The sequence below is a fragment of the Coffea eugenioides genome, chromosome 5, assembly GCF_003713205.1.
Source record: "Coffea eugenioides isolate CCC68of chromosome 5, Ceug_1.0, whole genome shotgun sequence".
Lineage (NCBI taxonomy): Eukaryota > Viridiplantae > Streptophyta > Magnoliopsida > Gentianales > Rubiaceae > Coffea > Coffea eugenioides.
In genome coordinates this window covers 51,668,730-51,685,562 of record NC_040039.1, presented here as the reverse complement: position 1 = coordinate 51,685,562, position 16,833 = coordinate 51,668,730, and the positions used below count along the sequence as shown (strand labels likewise).

General features: G+C 38.2%; 3 protein-coding genes across 6 annotated transcripts; 2 read left to right on the top strand and 1 right to left on the bottom strand.

The window, feature by feature from the left end:
• Positions 1-829: 829 nt before the first annotated feature.
• On the top strand, positions 830-5,527 carry LOC113772314 (NAC domain-containing protein 21/22-like). Its single transcript, XM_027316907.1, has 3 exons — positions 830-1,242; positions 3,481-3,755; positions 4,929-5,527. The coding sequence occupies exons 1-3, from the start codon at positions 1,071-1,073 to the stop codon at positions 5,427-5,429; spliced, it is 948 nt and encodes a 315-aa protein (XP_027172708.1). The 5' UTR covers positions 830-1,070; the 3' UTR covers positions 5,430-5,527.
• Positions 5,528-8,239: 2,712 nt separating this feature from the next.
• Positions 8,240-10,578, bottom strand: LOC113772467. Of its 3 annotated transcripts, none has more exons than XM_027317065.1 (3): positions 10,262-10,578; positions 9,741-9,905; positions 8,240-8,467 (listed from the first exon to the last, which is right to left on the bottom strand). In XM_027317065.1, exons 1-3 carry the CDS (start codon positions 10,488-10,490, stop codon positions 8,433-8,435), a joined length of 429 nt encoding a protein of 142 aa, XP_027172866.1. In that variant the 5' UTR covers positions 10,491-10,578; the 3' UTR covers positions 8,240-8,432. The 3 variants fall into 3 exon arrangements, with proteins under 3 accessions (XP_027172866.1, XP_027172867.1, XP_027172865.1); XM_027317066.1 differs by lacking the exon at positions 8,240-8,467 and adding an exon at positions 8,474-9,242; XM_027317064.1 differs by lacking the exon at positions 8,240-8,467 and adding an exon at positions 9,253-9,550.
• A 121-nt stretch (positions 10,579-10,699) lies between these two features.
• LOC113772465 (DNA repair protein recA homolog 1, chloroplastic) lies at positions 10,700-16,761 on the top strand. Of its 2 annotated transcripts, XM_027317062.1 has the most exons (13): positions 10,707-11,126; positions 11,854-11,945; positions 12,064-12,139; positions 12,597-12,659; positions 12,999-13,128; positions 13,245-13,330; positions 13,416-13,541; positions 13,920-14,024; positions 14,100-14,156; positions 14,615-14,677; positions 14,755-14,831; positions 15,645-15,717; positions 16,261-16,761. In XM_027317062.1, the coding sequence occupies exons 1-13, from the start codon at positions 10,881-10,883 to the stop codon at positions 16,372-16,374; spliced, it is 1,308 nt and encodes a 435-aa protein (XP_027172863.1). In that variant the 5' UTR covers positions 10,707-10,880; the 3' UTR covers positions 16,375-16,761. The 2 variants fall into 2 exon arrangements, with proteins under 2 accessions (XP_027172864.1, XP_027172863.1); XM_027317063.1 differs by lacking the exon at positions 16,261-16,761 and having other exon boundaries at positions 10,700-11,126; positions 13,920-14,020.
• Positions 16,762-16,833: the final 72 nt, after the last annotated feature.

The following is a 16,833-nucleotide window of genomic DNA, read 5'->3' as shown; positions in this document are numbered from 1 at the left end:
GATAAAATAGATAGGATAATTGAGAGTCCCTAAACTATGTCAATTATTAATTTTTGTTCCCTTATCTATTTTAAGTTTCGAATTAGTCCCTTGACAATAAAATGCGTTAAATTTTAATCCTTTTGCTTATCTCCACCGTTCGGAGCTGATCAATTTGTAGAGATATATCAAAAGATCAAAATTTAACAGTTTTTACTATTGAGGGCCTAATTTAAAATTTGAAATAGCTGAAAAGCCAAAAGTTGAGTATTAAAATTGTTTAAGAGGCTTCTAAGGTTGTTTAGCTAAATAGATATTGGATTGCGAGTGAAATCATCTCTTACAATAGAAATGTATGTGGCTCAGTTTGTACAAGATACCATATCAACTTTAACGTGGACAAGGAATTAACCAAACACACCCTGTGGAATTTGGATTAAAGTTTCAATACTCAATTTATCCAAATTTTAATTGACCTGAAATTAAAATAAAACCAAGGTTGCCTTTGCCTGAAGAGATGGAAACTGGAAAGCAGCAAGCAACCCTGGAATGCTCACTGCCCTGAGGAGGTACACCTCAGCAGGAAGGAGTTCTTAGGTCCAGCCACGTCATCAACCCACGTAGGAAGAGCATCCTCCTAGAAGTTCACGCACCTCGCTTACACGGGACGGAATAGCAGTTGACTCGTCCACTTGATCTTTTTTTTTTTTTTTCTCCCCTTTTAATTTGTGTATTAATAGCTGCTTAGGAAAGAAAGAAAAGAATGAAGTGGTGGGATTCTAGGCTTGGCTTATCCAAGTAGACATAGAATATTTTTGCAAAAAGTAACAAGACTATATATCCTGGTAATACTAATTAGGTCGCAGACTTGCCCACTAGCCACTGACAAAAGCCAGCCAGTGTGTTTATTTTATCTCTTAGATATCTGTATAAATATAGATGGTATCTTGCTAGAAATCCCGCATTCTTCTTCTACTAATATCTCACTATATTGGCACCGTCTTCTCTACTGAGAACCCCCTCTGTCTTTTTCTCTTTCTTCCATCTCCCTCTAAGGGGTTTTCAAAAAAAAAGAAAAAAGAAAAAAGACGATGATGATGAATCTAAGCATGGTGGAGGCAAAGTTGCCACCAGGGTTCAGGTTCCACCCAAGAGATGAAGAGCTGATATGTGATTACTTGATGAAAAGGGTAGCATGCTGTGATCAACCTCCGCTCATGATCGAGGTTGACCTCAACAAGTGTGAACCTTGGGATATTCCTGGTCAGTTCTATTCTTCACCCGCTGTCTCATTAATTACTCCTCATCATCTGATTCCTGTTTGATGATTCATGTTAAACAGTGTAAAGTAGGGTTTTGATTATTTCCATGATCAGCACTTTGAATTGTTATGGTCAGTTCTTTTTCTTGCCTCAGAAAGAGCCACTAATCTACTAGGACGACTATCATATGGTCTTTCCAACTTCTTTAGGATATGTTGAAGTTAGTGCTTTACGTTGGATTGTCCTCTTTGTGAAGATAATGAAAGCTACCTGGTTGGTCCAAGAAAAAACACGGAATAATACCAATAAATGTTCCGCACCTCGCGTGATAGCATAGCAGACCATCTTGTTTTGGGAGTTAAATATCCCGGCCAAATGACCTTGTTAAGAATAATGTCCGTCCAACAACATACTTGTAGTTGCACAAGGCAAATGAAGTTCCAGATACGACCATGTCTTTCCTGCTGCTTTTGCACCTTGTCATAACTTGTTATTCTTGTTTTGTTAGGCAGGCACATAGTAACATATCATTTTTTGGGATGCGTTTACAAATGGTACAAGCAACAGATCCCAACAGTAATAATTTTGCTGCCATGGTCTATAGTTTCTTCCACAAGAATAATAGGAAATTTAGTCAGACAACACATAACTGCATAAATTTGTATCAAATAAAAAGTACTAGTACAGTACGTGTTTCTGTGCTCTTCTCCACGTGCCCCAGCAAACTAATTGCGTCCAATGATATATGCCCATTTGCTTAGTCGCTTAGCGCTGCTTTCTCATTCAATCACCTTTTTGAGGAAATTGACAGTTATTTTGTATTGCATAATATGCGTTTATTCAACTCGACAAGCAGTACTGATACTTCCTAACCAATTCAAAAGATGGTGATGGTGACTGGAGATAAGAATTCAAAAGCCAAAGTCATGATATCTTCTACAATTTTCTACCTCCTGGGGTTTTCACTAGCATGAAATGAAACACCAACCATACGCGTGTGCAGTGCCCACCAAAAATTAGCCACTTAATTATTCAGGTAGAGGAATAAGATTTCATGACCCTGAGATTGTGATGTTGGAGTAATTCTTTCCCCTACGTAGTACTGGGGTGATTTTAAAGAGGCTTGTCTTCCTCGAAGGCACACACCACTATTATCTTTAAGAATATTACTGTTTATCCATTTATTGTAACCATCTCTAAGATAGTTGACACTACATATCTTATGTGATGAAAAGTCAACGATTTAAATCTTACTTTCCATCAAAGTTGTTACTTAATGTAATTTCTCTTATATTCATATGGGTGCATAATGCACCCGTATGGCGGATCCGATAGTAATTCAGTTTCGGTCGGTTCTTCGTGACCCAACAAGGTTATCTCTCCGGAATAGGTTAGACTAAGAGTGGGAATAGGTTTATATGATGACAATCGATAAAAAAAAGAAGAAGAAGTATTCCTAGTTATTTTTTCTAGCTACCCTCTTGTGCCAATAAAGGCTGCTGGTAGTACCTAGAGAGAGAGGAAGGACGAACACAAGAAGTGGGAATTGAAGTACAAATATTCGAGGACTAACATTTTTAAGAAGGTTAAACACACACACACACACACACGTACACAAAACCTAAATACTTAGTTACAGATAAGAGGAAATCAAAGCCCTGTACTAACTAATCCCAGATATATCGCACAGTACTTACCGTATCTGGTCACGCCTGGCTATCTCATGCCGATAGGAACATCGGTGGATATGGGTAGAAAAATTTGATCATTTGAGCTAGCTAGCTATATGGCACTTCAAGCAAATTGCCATGTTTCTGTCGATAAAAAAGATATAGATAATCCCGCATTAATCATTCCACTTGCACATATGGCCTATGGAGGGATGCGTGGGGTGCGTTTTGGAGATTTTGACACTTTGGCTTCCACCCGTAATCACTGGAGTGGGCGAAGTTGAGAGATCATTTTCAGGGTTCATGTGGGTTTCTCAGCTCTCCGCCAAAAACAGTTAGTCGTCGTGATGCCATAGCTCCTTTTTCCGCCACTTACTGACGCGTCTTTTAGCAAGTGGTATTTTTCGTCCCCGTTACATCGTTGCCCCTGCTATGATGTCAGTGAATTTCTCTTTTTACCTGTCTTGATTCTCGCTTTTATATTTGATTCATGTCCACATTTTTTTTTTTTGCTTAGATGATTAATTTGCTTATATCTTTAATGGATGCATGGATTGGATTTGGAGCAGAAAATGCGTGTGTAGGGGGGAAGGAGTATTATTTCTACAGCCAGCGTGACCGGAAATATGCAACTGGATTGAGAACAAATAGAGCTACGTTATCGGGATATTGGAAGGCCACCGGAAAAGACAGGCCGGTGCTGCGCAAGGGTACCCTGGTGGGGATGAGGAAAACCTTGGTGTTCTATCAAGGGAGAGCACCAAAGGGAAGGAAAACTGATTGGGTGATGCATGAGTTCCGCCTGGAAGGTCCCTTTGGCCCTCCTAAACTCTCCTCTCTCAAGGTACTCTTCTTCCCCTTTCCTTAAATTTTTTTTACTGGAAAAAGGAAAAAAAAAAGAGGTGAGAATTAGAAGTCCTAACTTTGACAATTTACCATACTGAGGTTAGTTAGTAATTTAGAATAATATTTTTTGTTGGGTTATCCGAGTTGTCAAAATTCTGGACTTAGGGCTTTGCCGGCTGTTAAATTTGTTGGTTTCGTGTGAGGTCGTCACTTCTTAGTAGCAGCGGGCCTACTGGCTTGCCCTTGTGGAGTTGACATCCCATGTCTATTCTTGGGGGGGGTTTGGGGTTGGATTTATAAGTCCCTGGGAGGACCTCAAAAGTTGCCGGCTTTTGAGGTTTCTTCTGGAATTAAATTTATATATCGAACTTTCGTAAAAAAAAAAAAAAAAGTCAATAGCCACCCTCTGATTTTATTACTAGTATATCTCGTCTTTTCTATGAAGTTGCTGACATCTGACTCGGAATCTTTTTTGCGCTAAAAAACAGTTCTGCAAATAGTTTTTGAGAATTTCTTATTGGCACAGCATCAAAATTTTGTCTCATCAGTTCTGACAAAGTCAAAGATCGATGCTAGACTTGCAAGTACATAATCCTTAGGAGTGCCCGTGTTTGTCTATTATTATTCTCTTACAATAATGCTCAAGATGCAAAACATTTTATAGTACGTACCCTGAAATTCCATTATGCTTCCCTAATCCTTATGCGCCGGAAAACTTTGGCTCTTTGCTTGCTCGAAGATTTCCCAACCCAAATAACCCATGATTAAGAAAGGGAAGAACGTACGCATTATGTATCCAAAAACGAATGGTAATTAAGTTCAACAAACTTGATAAAAGAATTTTTGTTTTGAACAAAGTGAAGATAATTTTGAAACATAAATGGGAATTTTTACGAGTCCATTAGACGGTGTTAAACTAAGTTGACGTAATTAAGCTTCATGATATGAATACAAAATCCTAAAGACGAGGAGGAATTGCTCAGGAGTCAAGGTGCTGAAATTTGCTTCAATTTGTTCATTTTCCTAAATTCCAGCTACCATATTTGTCCCTTTTTCTTCACGTCTCTCTTATTCTCTTTTGCATGCGTCTTTCTTTTCAATTAGTATAACATAATATTATAAAGAGAGCTAAAATATACTCTATTTTTGCGTTCGTTTTGCATGAAAGCAGGAGGATTGGGTGTTATGTAGGGTTTTCTTCAAGAATAGAGACAATAATATTATTGCTGCCAAACAAGACATGGACATGAACAGCTACGATGGTGAGACTAGCCCTTCACCTTTGCCCCCATTAATGGATCCCTACTTCAAATTCGGCCAAACTCAGACCAATACCAACGAGCACGAGCAAGTGCCCTGCTTCTCCATTTTCTCATCCGACCAAGCCAACAACAACAGCCAGCCCTTCTCATACCTCACCCATATGGACCTTCCCAACTTTTCCACCAAGAATATGCCCACTTTTAATTTTGGAGGTATACCAGATTTTGGAGCATATTTCAGCTCCTCTTGCTGTGAACAAAAGGTCATAAAGGCTGTCTTGAACCAACTTACGAAGCTGGAAAATGCCTCCCCAAACGTCAAAGGCTCTCCAAGCTTTGGGGAAGCAAGTACCTCCGACAGTTTTTTATCTGAAGTGGCGCTTTCTACCATGTGGAATAACCAATACTGATTCACTCCAACGCTGCGGAGCTGGGCCGGGTCGTTCCGGGCCGGTGGGATTATTTTTTTACAAATTAAAATTAATTCCATTGCTCTAGGTTATGTACATACACACACATATATATATACTACCTGGTTTTTCTTCAAGTATTAATATCTGATATGTGTGGGACAATCGAAACAAAAAAAAAGAAGAAGATTGAAATGAAACAAAATCTGCAGATATTTTATCTTTGATCATCAATCAGACTATTTCATTAAATATAGAAACACCAACAAGAATTTTTTCACGTCACCTGCAAATTTCATTATTGGTATATATATATATATATACGTGTGTGTGTGTGTATATATTATGTGTATGTAATTTTTAATAAAAAAAAGTAATTATGTGTATATATATAATGTAGCACTAATTATCTATAGAATAGTTGATTATAAAAAACAATTGATTATGTATTTTGGAATAAGCAGACGCATAGGGTGTGCCAAAAGCACTAACATGTATAAATCTTGTCACCAAGTCTAAACTCACGATCAGTTTTCCAGAACTCTGATTCCTCTTGAGTTCTTATGATTTCGGAAACCTATTTGCTATCATTTCTTGGCAGTTGCGCCGGAAAAGATAACTACAAATTAATGCCAAAGCAGGTTGGATAAGAACTGAGACCTTCACCGGTCAACTTGCATGCACTCAGCTTGATATTGATAGCTTTGAAGAAGGCCTTTACGTGCGTTGCTCAACCCCGTTGACAGAGAGCAGCGATCGAGCACAAGCACACAACGAGTTTGAATTGGCAAGGTTTTGATAAATAATGGTCAATTAAAAGAAATAAGGCTGCATACAAAAATTTCGAATTAACAGAAATATATGCACTATACGTCTTGGGTGGCCGAAGCAGGCACGTAGGAGAAGCAAAGGATCCATTTTAGTTAGCGTTTGGGGATGAGAAGTCAACCGTACCCGAAAAACTCTCCCGGTACTATATCTTATTGCTCCATGATTCGATTCCCTAAAAGAAAATGCCAAAACATCAAAGCAGACAAAAAAAAAAGAAAGGAAGAAGAGGGAGAAAAACGTAAACAACTCCTGCATATAAAAAAAGTACAACTACTAAATGATGGATCACCAACCCCGCATATTTTTCTACGTTTTGATGGATGGCTTCAACTAAAATCTCTATGCTGCCAAACATAACATATACTACAATGCTAGATGAACACTAGGGTCAAAAGATCACAGAAATGTTTAGGACTGTCAACGTTAATTAGTAGTGGTATTGATTGATGTTTTCTTGATCGCCGGGGGGATAAAAGTCTAGCTAAGAGCCCTTTCAAAGAGGTCGGCTTGTTTCATTTTCACATGGATAAACCCAAGAATATGAATCCTTAATATGACCAGACGATGAAGGTAATTACCCCCATAATGTGGTCTGTGGTCTGTGGTGTCTTGGATCTCTTTTGTTTACGAATTCCACACGGGTGTCAGCCACTGAACATTAATTGATGTTTACTTTGAAATCGATAGTTGGAAGCTCAACTAAACGATGGGGACGGCTTGGTAAGTCTCAAGTCATCAGAAGAAGAAAATAATATAGTACTGTGTTTAAAATTAGTTAATGGAATTGATGGTGCATCAGCATTGCATATAATTATATTGTGACAAAGATATAAGTGATAGAATTAGGTTAAGGTTTGGAGCTAAAAGTCTACTTAGAACCTCAGTTTCCCATTTCATAAATACAACAGCCCCCGAGCGCAAGGGATTTGTGAAAGCAACTTATTACCAAACTCGCAGAATTATCGGATTGGATGCAAAGAAAGTGTTGTCCATTTTTCCTTTTCTTTAAAAAAAAAAAAATTTATTTGGGCCCCCAGTTATCCTCCTAAGCAACAGGAAGATTGTTTCCACTTGATTGATTATTAGTGGATTTTCAACTAAACTCATGGCGAAGCCTCGACAAGTAATGTTCCTCAGTTTTCAACATCTTACGTTCTTGTGACCGAAAACCTTTCTTTTGCTAGCAAGTTATCCGCCCCCTCCCAACCAAAAAAAAAAAACACACACAGTCGTTGGTATTTTGAAGGATTAAGAATGCGAGTGGCATTCAACCCGAGATTATGATGACTAATCTATGTTTAATTCAACAAGAAGAGGCGGGTGTGGGTACTCAGGTGACATCTGCATATTCAAATGTCAAGTTGAAATGCATCAGCAAGACAAGAAGGCAGGTTTTTTAGTTCATTTGGTTAAAGTCAAGGGCGTTCTGAAATGAAAGAGATAGTACTAAGAAACTACTTGTTCATGCATGAACTAAAAAGAAAGAAGCTTTTTTTTAAGTTGTTCTGCGATTTCAACATATATTTGGAACTAAACTTCTTGAACGTTTAGCTCAAGTAAATGACTTCAGTCCCACCAAAAAAAAAAAAAAGCGTGTTGATCGAGTTCTAATTATTTCTTGCTAAGCTGATCTTTTCCTAAGAATTGCGCATGTCATTTAATTTGTTCGACATCGAAATTTCCTGGTGATTGCGCTAATCATTAAAATTGTTGGGCTACTTAAGTTGTCCACAGGACCTGAGCTGACAGAATAATTTCGTCAGGGCTCGCAACATCTGGCCTCACCTGGGCCACGGGCCCAAGATTCTACGAAAGCACAGAACGTATACGATTCCCAATTTACGCGCCCTTGCGAATAAAGCCCATTAGCATCAGAGTTAAAGGAAAGTAGTAGCAGTTCGAGAGTCAAAGGGGGTATACCACGCATGGGCATTGCATTGCAGACCTCGGGAAAAAAGTCAGACACAGAACCATAAAGCAGTATAAAAAGACCCTGTGCATTCAAGAAACTAGGGGACAAATCTGAGGCCCTGTGCATTCAGATCATCAATTTCAGAAACAAGCCTACAAAAGCAATCTGCTCCAAATTTCTGAATTACATTAATTGTTTGTCCCACAAAGTATCCACCATGACAATGTAGCAGTGAGCGATGAACGTCAGATGTAGCTTACTTAATGTGATCCCCCGCTTTCTGTTAGCACTTTCTCTGCCAGATGCCATTGAGCAAAAAAGAAATTGAAACGTTGAGCAAGCTTTAACAGTTGATGCAAACAAAAGCTTCCAGTTAACAAGTGCAAAATGTAACAATTGGTACGTGTTTGAGAGAGCACAAGGTATTATGGAATTAAACTCTGTGAAAACAAACAGATGATTACCATGTACGAAAAGATAAGCAGAGTAAACTAGTCAACCTTTTCCCACCCTATAAGAGAGGTTAAGAAAAGCTTACCATCACATAAAGTTATTAAAAAAAAAAAAAAAGCGTTCAGAAAAAGGCCCTTTTGGTGCAAGGATTCCTATTAGTGACACCTTTTGCTAAAGAATTTGAATGCCCACTATAGACCGCACCAACATATGAAACCGAGAACTGTCCCCCATACACTCCTCAAAGGGAAAAAAAAATTTTGAAGAAGGAATTATTCAGCATCCATCACAACCAGGTCAATATGAAGAACAAGAATCTGTCACAAAGGTGGTAGATAAATGCCTTTGGAGCCAGTGTGATCTTTCCTTGTTTGATGGAAGGAGAATGTAAATAGGAGAAAAGGTGAATGCATAGGAAAAAACGAAGAGAGAGCTTATCTCCTTATGCTTCAATTCTAAACTCTCCAACTTGGACGAGTGGGGGATAATTGACCTCCAATAACAAAACATCTCATGCAAAATAAGGCCTCTGTGTGGCAGTAAGATAAAATTGTGAGGGTTCCAATGTCCTTCTCCTCTCCATTCCCATCAATCACCTCTTCGTGCAACATGTTTTCCTAAGTAGAACAATTACGTCAGAAGCAGTGCTCAACCAATCTGAAGGAAATCTATCATATCGTTTCTACTTGTTTCTTTTAAGTCCAAATCTGCAAGTTTAATATTATCCAAACCTCACAGCCGACTTGCAACCAAAGTTATCCAATGCCACTCGAAGGAACCATTAACTAATGAACCAGACAAAAGAGACAATATAATGCAGAGAGTTCTGTGATCCATGGGTGCCAAAACAACTTGTAACATCCCATTGTTGAGAATCTCACCTATTCAATATTTGCACAATGGGCTGTAATGAACATCACAGAATCTATAAAAGCAAAAAAACATCATGTAAATCTGATAGGAGTGCTTAAAAGCTTGAAATGTCTAAAAGCACGAAGCTACAACAGTAAAATATGTTCCTCTGGTAAACGAATGAATCATGGCATTTCCAGATTGATGCATCTTAGCAAACAAATTAACATATAAAAGTGAGGTCCAGCAAGGAAGAACACTACCTTGGAGCGAGGCAGCTGACAAGGTTCGATCTATATTATCAATGCGGCGCTGTATGGACTTTAAAACTGAATTTAGAGATGTAAACCTTTTCCTAACACCAGAAATTCTGGCAGCATGCTGCATAACGAAAGGCAATGGTGCATCATCTAACAATTGATCAAGCTCTGAAAGTTCCCATTATATATAGTCAGTAAAATCAACTACTAAATTCCTATAACAATTTTAAGGAAAAAAAAAACCCACCAAAATACACGAAAAAGGGATAGAGTTCACAAACATGTACATAAAAACAAAAGCTAAATAGCCCAGATGCCGGTAACACTCCTCCAAGAAGTAGCATGAGCAATTTATTGCAATATGCCATAGTGAAACGAAAAAAATAAATAAATAAAAGGCAAAAGAGGTGCAAGCTGGGCAAAAAGATAATTAAGCTAAAACTAAGGGCAGAGGTGGGGTTGTTTTGGGGGAGAGAGATTTTGGAGAAATGGGGAAGGCGAGTAGAAAGAAAAAAAGAGTGAACCTGCAGTAAGACGATGGAGGGCGAAGGAGAGTTGATCTTGGCTGCGAAGAGTGTGTTCAGCTCTGTTATCGAAATCTTGAATTATCGTAGAGATCAAAGTAGAGAGACACCTTCCCAGTGAAGATTCTTCCGAACTTGTCCCTTCATTCCCATCATTCTTATTGGGTGAGGCCTCCTCCTCCGCCGACATGGACTCTACCAGGTGTCCTTCCGGCGTTTCTTCCGCCATTGTCTTCAGAGTTTTCTTGCAATTCCCAAAATTTACTTCCTAGTTTCTCTATTTCTTTTTCTATTACCATACGTGAACCTTTTACTCCCTCGTACCCCTTCGCTTTAATTGCATGAAAACCCTTATGGTTTCCTCCTTTTATGACTTTGCCCCATATATTCAGTGGAATCTCTCAACTCTGATACGATGATATCTTTCAAGGCCCCAAAGTCGAAAGGCTCCAAGCGCCTCTCCCCCGCTCTATAAACGTCGTCCTTCTCAACTTCAACGCTCAATGCTCTTCTTATGAACCCCCCTCTCTGTGTCAGTCCACTGGCAGAAAGAAAGAATCTTTACTAGGAGTATTATTTTTGATACGTAAAAGAAACCAGACTAAATTGGACTATTGTGATGGAGTTAACCTTTTACTCAATAAAACCCCAAGTTTTATCCTTGAGTGATACTAGTAAGAGGTATTATTCGTCACTTTACACTTTGTCTCGTAAGAGTTGTTCATCTCTTCAGGTATCTCAGAGCTCTTCTATCCTTCCCATGAAGCAGAAATTAACCCCCAGACCTTTAAGGGTTCGCTCCGAATATGATGCTAAAGTCAATGGAGCTCTTTCTGCTGACTCTGATCCTCGTTTTCTTGACCGGGTCTGTCTCAAAATTTCTTCTCTTTTACTACTTCATTTTTTTCTTTAAATGAAATGCTTTTACTTCTGTAATGTTAGTATGTTGCGGGTTGGAGGCAAAAGTTTCAAATAGGAAGTCTTTCGAGATAAAAAGACTATTCTTTGCTCAAGAAAAAAATTGATTTTTTCAGATGAATATCATAGTTCGTTTCTCATTTTTAAAGTGGCAACGTTTAAAAATGAAAGAGGGAGACTTTCTTGTTCCTTACAGCTGATGCTGCAAAATTGGGGGTACAAAGGAGTTCATTTTATATCTAAAAATTATCACAATTGTAAATGTACGGCAAAATGAGCTTCTTTTTGTGTTTGTTTGATACTCTGCTATTCTGTCTTTCTGAATGATTATTTTCTCTGCTTTCTTCTTGGTGAAGTGAAAGATACCTGCTTCACAGTCAAATGGCTTCTCTATTTTGGGCTAGGTTATTTTAGAAACATATGTCCTTTCTATAACCCATCTCATCATGCGTTTGGCTTCTCATCAGTGTTTATTACCTGATGGAATATTTCAAACTACTAAATTAGCATTACTTGGTCTCTGAGTAAGGTTGGCTTTGAAAACTAACGACTTAGGAGTGCTTAAACCTCATGCTGCCAATTCATCTTGACAAAGTATAGATGTAAACTGTTGCTGCACTATGTGGATTAATGACGGCTTGGTGCTAACTTGATTACTTAAAACATTTTTCCAGCAAAAAGCATTGGAAACAGCAATGAATGACATAAACAACTCATTTGGGAAAGGAAGTGTTACAAGACTTGGCGGTGCAGGCGGGGCCTTGGTGTATGTTCTTTTATTTCATAAACAAATCTTGATCTCACATTACCTGTACAAAGGAAGAGTCAAAATACTATGACTACTGCAAATATATAAGGATCTTGGTCTATTCCTTTGGCTGCAGTGAAACTTTTCCAAGTGGCTGCTTGACATTAGACATTGCTTTGGGTGGTGGCCTCCCCAAAGGGAGAATCGTGGAGGTCTTACATTTAGTACTTTTTTTTGCTGTTTTCCATCTAATATTGCTGTGGTAATTATTCGTGTATATGACTTATGTCAAGGATAACTGGTTACTTTCTTTTAGGGATGAAATCACTACCAAGTGTTCTTCTATGGTTATCAATATAAGTACTTATACTTGCCCAAAAAAAAATAAAAAGAAGAATCCATCACATGTAAATGACATCCACATGGATGTTGCTTCTACTTACCAAGAACATGTATGACACACCACTGCAATACAACCAGAATTTAATATAAGTATTAAGTGCAGTGTCGTGGTGACAATTGTAGAATTTCTCACATTAATTGCAGTAGAGAATGCATCCTGTATAACTTTCTATTTGGTAATTGATAGCAATTGTTGAGTCATTTCCATCTAATTAACTTAATCATTGTATTTTTGTTCTTGACATCTCTAATTATTTTGTATCTCAGATTTATGGACCGGAAAGTAGTGGAAAGACCACTCTTGCACTCCATGCAATTGCAGAAGTACAGGTACACTGTGTATCTAAATTGCTATTCTGTACGTACATGAACTATGCAGGGACAATCACAGATGTACATTCATTGCTGGTTTCTCCCTTTCCCTTTTTGGGTTGGGGTTGGGAATCAAGGCTGGAAAAGGCGAGTCATTTTACTATTTTCATATCTGAAGTGCCAGTTTAGTGAACTGGAAAACAATACAAGATTAAACAGCTGCTCAAAAAATCAAGTAGAGTGATTTAGTTGCCCTTGGAAGGTAGCTCTGGGGATGATTTTATTAGGTCATATTTCTATGTTGGGTTCTTTTCTGCCTTACGACCAAATGAAGTTATTTTGAAATTGAATATGCAGAAGCTAGGCGGTAATGCAATGCTTGTCGATGCTGAGCATGTTTTTGATCCAGCTTACTCAAAGGCATTGGGGGTAGATGTAGAAAATTTGATTGTCTGCCAACCTGATAATGGAGAGATGGCTCTAGAGAGTAATTTCTTTCCCTTGTTAACATTGGAAGAATGAAAACCTTTGCGAACATTTTCTGATGATTGAGCTTCAGCTGTGGAGATGCACTTACTTTAGTTGAAATATGTCTTGTCTCAGTTGCGGATCGCATGTGTAGATCTGGTGCTGTGGATCTCATTTGCATTGATTCAGTGTCAGCTCTTACCCCACGAGCTGAAATAGAAGTGAGAAACATGCTTCTCTTTTCAACTTTAGAACCTGATAATTTGTCACCAATGCCTTCTACTTAGTTCATTCTTCTCTGCATAGGGAGAAATTGGAATGCAACAAATGGGTTTGCAGGCAAGGCTTATGAGTCAAGCTTTGCGTAAAATGTCAGGCAATGCTTCAAAAGCTGGATGTACTCTTATTTTCCTGAATCAAATAAGATACAAGGTATTTCCTTTTCTTTATCCAAAAAGTTTAGGAGGTGGGGATGCTATCCCATTCCATAGCTACAGCACTTCACCGGGTTTGAGTATTACATCTCACCTTGATGTTTTCCTGACTTTCAGTAACCTTGGTCATAGACCTGGGATGATGGGGACCACCACAACTGCTGTCTTCTAGATAATTCATATAGTTGTTATCAGTATGGATAGCTGTTTTTCTCAAAGTTTAGGCATCCGTAGTATTACAAGCACCTAAAATATCCGTATCACTGGTTAATTCTAGTTCAGTTTCATATAGTGCTGCACTCATTATTTATTTGCAATCAGCATTTTGATTTATTCTGTGCATCTCCATTTTATCATCTCTTCTTGGTTTAATCAGATTGGTGTATACTATGGAAACCCTGAAGTCACTAGTGGAGGGATTGCTTTGAAGTTCTTTGCATCAGTTCGACTTGAGATACGGCCTATTGGGAAGATAAAGTCTGTAAGCACAAAATCTATTCAACTGATTTGTGCATTATCCTTGTCTATTCCAGTTCTTTCTGACTTATTGTTGCAGGTCAAGGGAGATGAAGAGATTGGTCTTAAGGTTCGTGTACGAGTTCAAAAGAGTAAGGTGAATATTTTTTGTTCTATTGCCTTAATCGAAGTGCATAATATTTGCTGTTGGATAAATGTCCTTCATAAGCCAGCGTTAGCATGATTTGCAGTTCTGCTGATTTGAGTAAAATCTTTGTATTCAGATTATATGTTTACATTCTCGCAATTAAGTTTGTTAGAGAACTGATAAACTTCGGAGTTGGAAAAGTTTGTTCGAATTTTGGTCCTCCATATGGTTGTAATGTGTGCTTGGTTATGGAACTTAAAGTTATAATGTAGCTAAGGAATGATGCTTTACTTGGTTTAACATGTAGCTAAGGCATAGTGCTTTACTTATGTTCAACCTGCTTAATTTCTTCTCGAGGTAATATTGACAATTGAAATAGTTTTCCGAATCTATATGAACTGCCGCATTGCTCAGGATTTCCAGCTCTGAAATGTGCTTGTCATTTAGCTGAGTAGTCATTTTTGTAGGTTTCGAGGCCTTACAAGCAAGCTGAATTTGAAATCATATTCGGAGAGGGTGTTAGCAAGTTGGTATGCCTTGCAGCACACTGCACTTAAATTATATGTGTAAGATTTTCTCTTCCTTCTGATCTTCAATTTATCTGCAGGGTTGTGTTTTGGATTGTGCTGAAATAATGGATATTGTGCTAAAGAAGGGCTCATGGTATAGCTATGCGGATCAGAGGTATGTACTTTGCATCCATCAAGGGCATCACTTCTGCAAAAAATTTTTTTTTGGGGGGGGGGGGTGTATTCTTGCATGAATTTTGCTGTCTCTAAGTGCCATAGGAACAAAAGTCTTTTCTAGTATCTGCGTTTTATGTCTACTCTGACATTCTGGCAATTGATTTCTGTTTGAGTTCTAGATAGGCTGGATAGGTGGTATATGATCAATCACGGCAGATCCATTGCTTATTTTTTCATGGTGTTGCGATGATGCATTTTAGATGTATGCATTACATGATTGCTTTTAATGATCCCTTCTGTTTCTTTACTGGCTAGAGTATATATTTTGGGACATCCTACTATCTTGGTTAGAAAAGTCTGGAAGTTTTGAATTCAATTAAAAGCAGTGTAGTGACTCTTTCTGTCACCATATTCGATGCCTATCATTTACTAGATAGCACTATGGTCCGCCAATCTTACTAATAGTTTTAGTAATATAGTGGGTAGACTTTGACATTTAGTGAGATCACCTTCTGGCCCTTCAATTCTCATCTTGAAGTTGGCTGTCAGCTCATGTTAGTCTTTAGGACAATCAGATTATCAGATTTAAACATATACCGTGTTTTTGTTATTGTTTTCAACTGTGTCTTGTACAATGGTTTCAATAGTACTGTATCAGTAAGCGCTTGGGCTCAATATTGAGCTCAGTTTGTCTGATTTTGAGTGCATTAAAGTTTTGCATTCTCAAAGAGCTTAACTGGATCTTGTTATTTAACGGGCTTCATTTTTGTATTGTGGCTCACCGTAATTTTCTGTTCTATAATTAACGAAGGTTGGGGCAAGGAAGAGACAGAGCATTACAGTACTTAAAAGAAAACCCCTTACTGAGTGAAGAAGTAGAGAAGGTGATGTACTCTCCTCACACAATGTGGATATTATTCTGGAGAAAAGTGCAGATTATTCAAAATGTCTAATCAAACAATGTATTGGTTTATTGTTACGCTTGAGTGCTATGTCAAGTAATAAAACTTAAAAAGCGTTTGTAGTATTTATTAGCTCATAAGATGAAATAGATATACAAATATATGGGATGTTGTGCCTAAGATGATTGTTTCCCTGTTTGGGCTTTGCGGCAGTAATATGATGAACAATAAAAAGTAAACAGCACTGCAGATCATCATTTGTCCATGCAAAATGAAAAGGGAAGCAGCTTTATAACTTTTTGTTGCAGAGAGCAAGGATGCACCAGCTTGGATTGGGAGTTGATCTAATGACCTTGCTTTCACAATAAAGCCTATTCAATATCAGCCTTGCCTTTGGGTCTAAATGAACCTAAAAATTGCCAATGCACATTTCCTTTTGAGCTTCTAAGGATACCATTATTTGTATCCATTTTCCATGCATTTATTAGAACTCTGATGTTATGAACTTTCATTTTTCGAGTGCAGATGGTTCGCTCTGCCATGGCAGAGGGAGTTGGACACGTAGGCTCATCTTACATGAAATTGACACCTCCACAGCATGAAGATGAAGATATTTTCCATGAGATGCAACGAGAATGATGAAATGCTTCACGTTACTGAGATCTGGATGATTGGATGGAAGAATTGAGAGCATAGGTTACATTGTTCCATGACAAAACAATGTGAATTGGTGCGGTTCACGTCAGTCGGTAAAGGCTTACAGGTGACGGGGAGAGTAACAACTTGGAGTTCATGCTCATATGAGATTTGTTTGACAATGTAGACGTATTTTGTCATCAATTTTGGGGAAGAACAAGTTCATTTAGTTTAGTACCCTAATGAGGAATGTACAGTTTACTGGGACTTGGAGGGCATTGAGGGGGTGCTGGGAGGGTTACATATTGTAATATTCATATCCTCTTTCCAAAGACAGTTTGAACATTCGCATAAAATTTTTAATGATATTGAGTGAGCAAGTTTTCTTTACAGTCTCGTCTTCCTTCTACCCTCATTGGAGTTTGGAAATGCATTGAGCTGTTGTTGTGTTATATAATCCCT

Bases quoted from the DNA above. Each gene is read 5' to 3' on its own strand.
- LOC113772314 (XM_027316907.1), top strand. From the start codon at position 1,071: ATGATGATGAATCTAAGCATGGTGGAGGCAAAGTTGCCACCAGGGTTC. The intron at 1,243-3,480 runs GTCAGTTCTATT...GATTTGGAGCAG, and splicing joins TGAACCTTGGGATATTCCTG to AAAATGCGTGTGTAGGGGGG. The intron at 3,756-4,928 runs GTACTCTTCTTC...GCATGAAAGCAG, and splicing joins CTAAACTCTCCTCTCTCAAG to GAGGATTGGGTGTTATGTAG.
- LOC113772467 (XM_027317064.1), bottom strand. From the start codon at position 10,490: ATGGCGGAAGAAACGCCGGAAGGACACCTGGTAGAGTCCATGTCGGCG. The intron at 9,906-10,261 runs GTTCACTCTTTT...GGGAACTTTCAG, and splicing joins CCTCCATCGTCTTACTGCAG to AGCTTGATCAATTGTTAGAT. The intron at 9,551-9,740 runs GTAGTGTTCTTC...TTGCTTTTATAG, and splicing joins GTCAGCTGCCTCGCTCCAAG to ATTCTGTGATGTTCATTACA.
- LOC113772465 (XM_027317062.1), top strand. From the start codon at position 10,881: ATGGAGTTAACCTTTTACTCAATAAAACCCCAAGTTTTATCCTTGAGT. The intron at 13,129-13,244 runs GTAATTTCTTTC...GTCTTGTCTCAG, and splicing joins TGGAGAGATGGCTCTAGAGA to TTGCGGATCGCATGTGTAGA. The intron at 14,678-14,754 runs GTATGCCTTGCA...ATTTATCTGCAG, and splicing joins GAGAGGGTGTTAGCAAGTTG to GGTTGTGTTTTGGATTGTGC.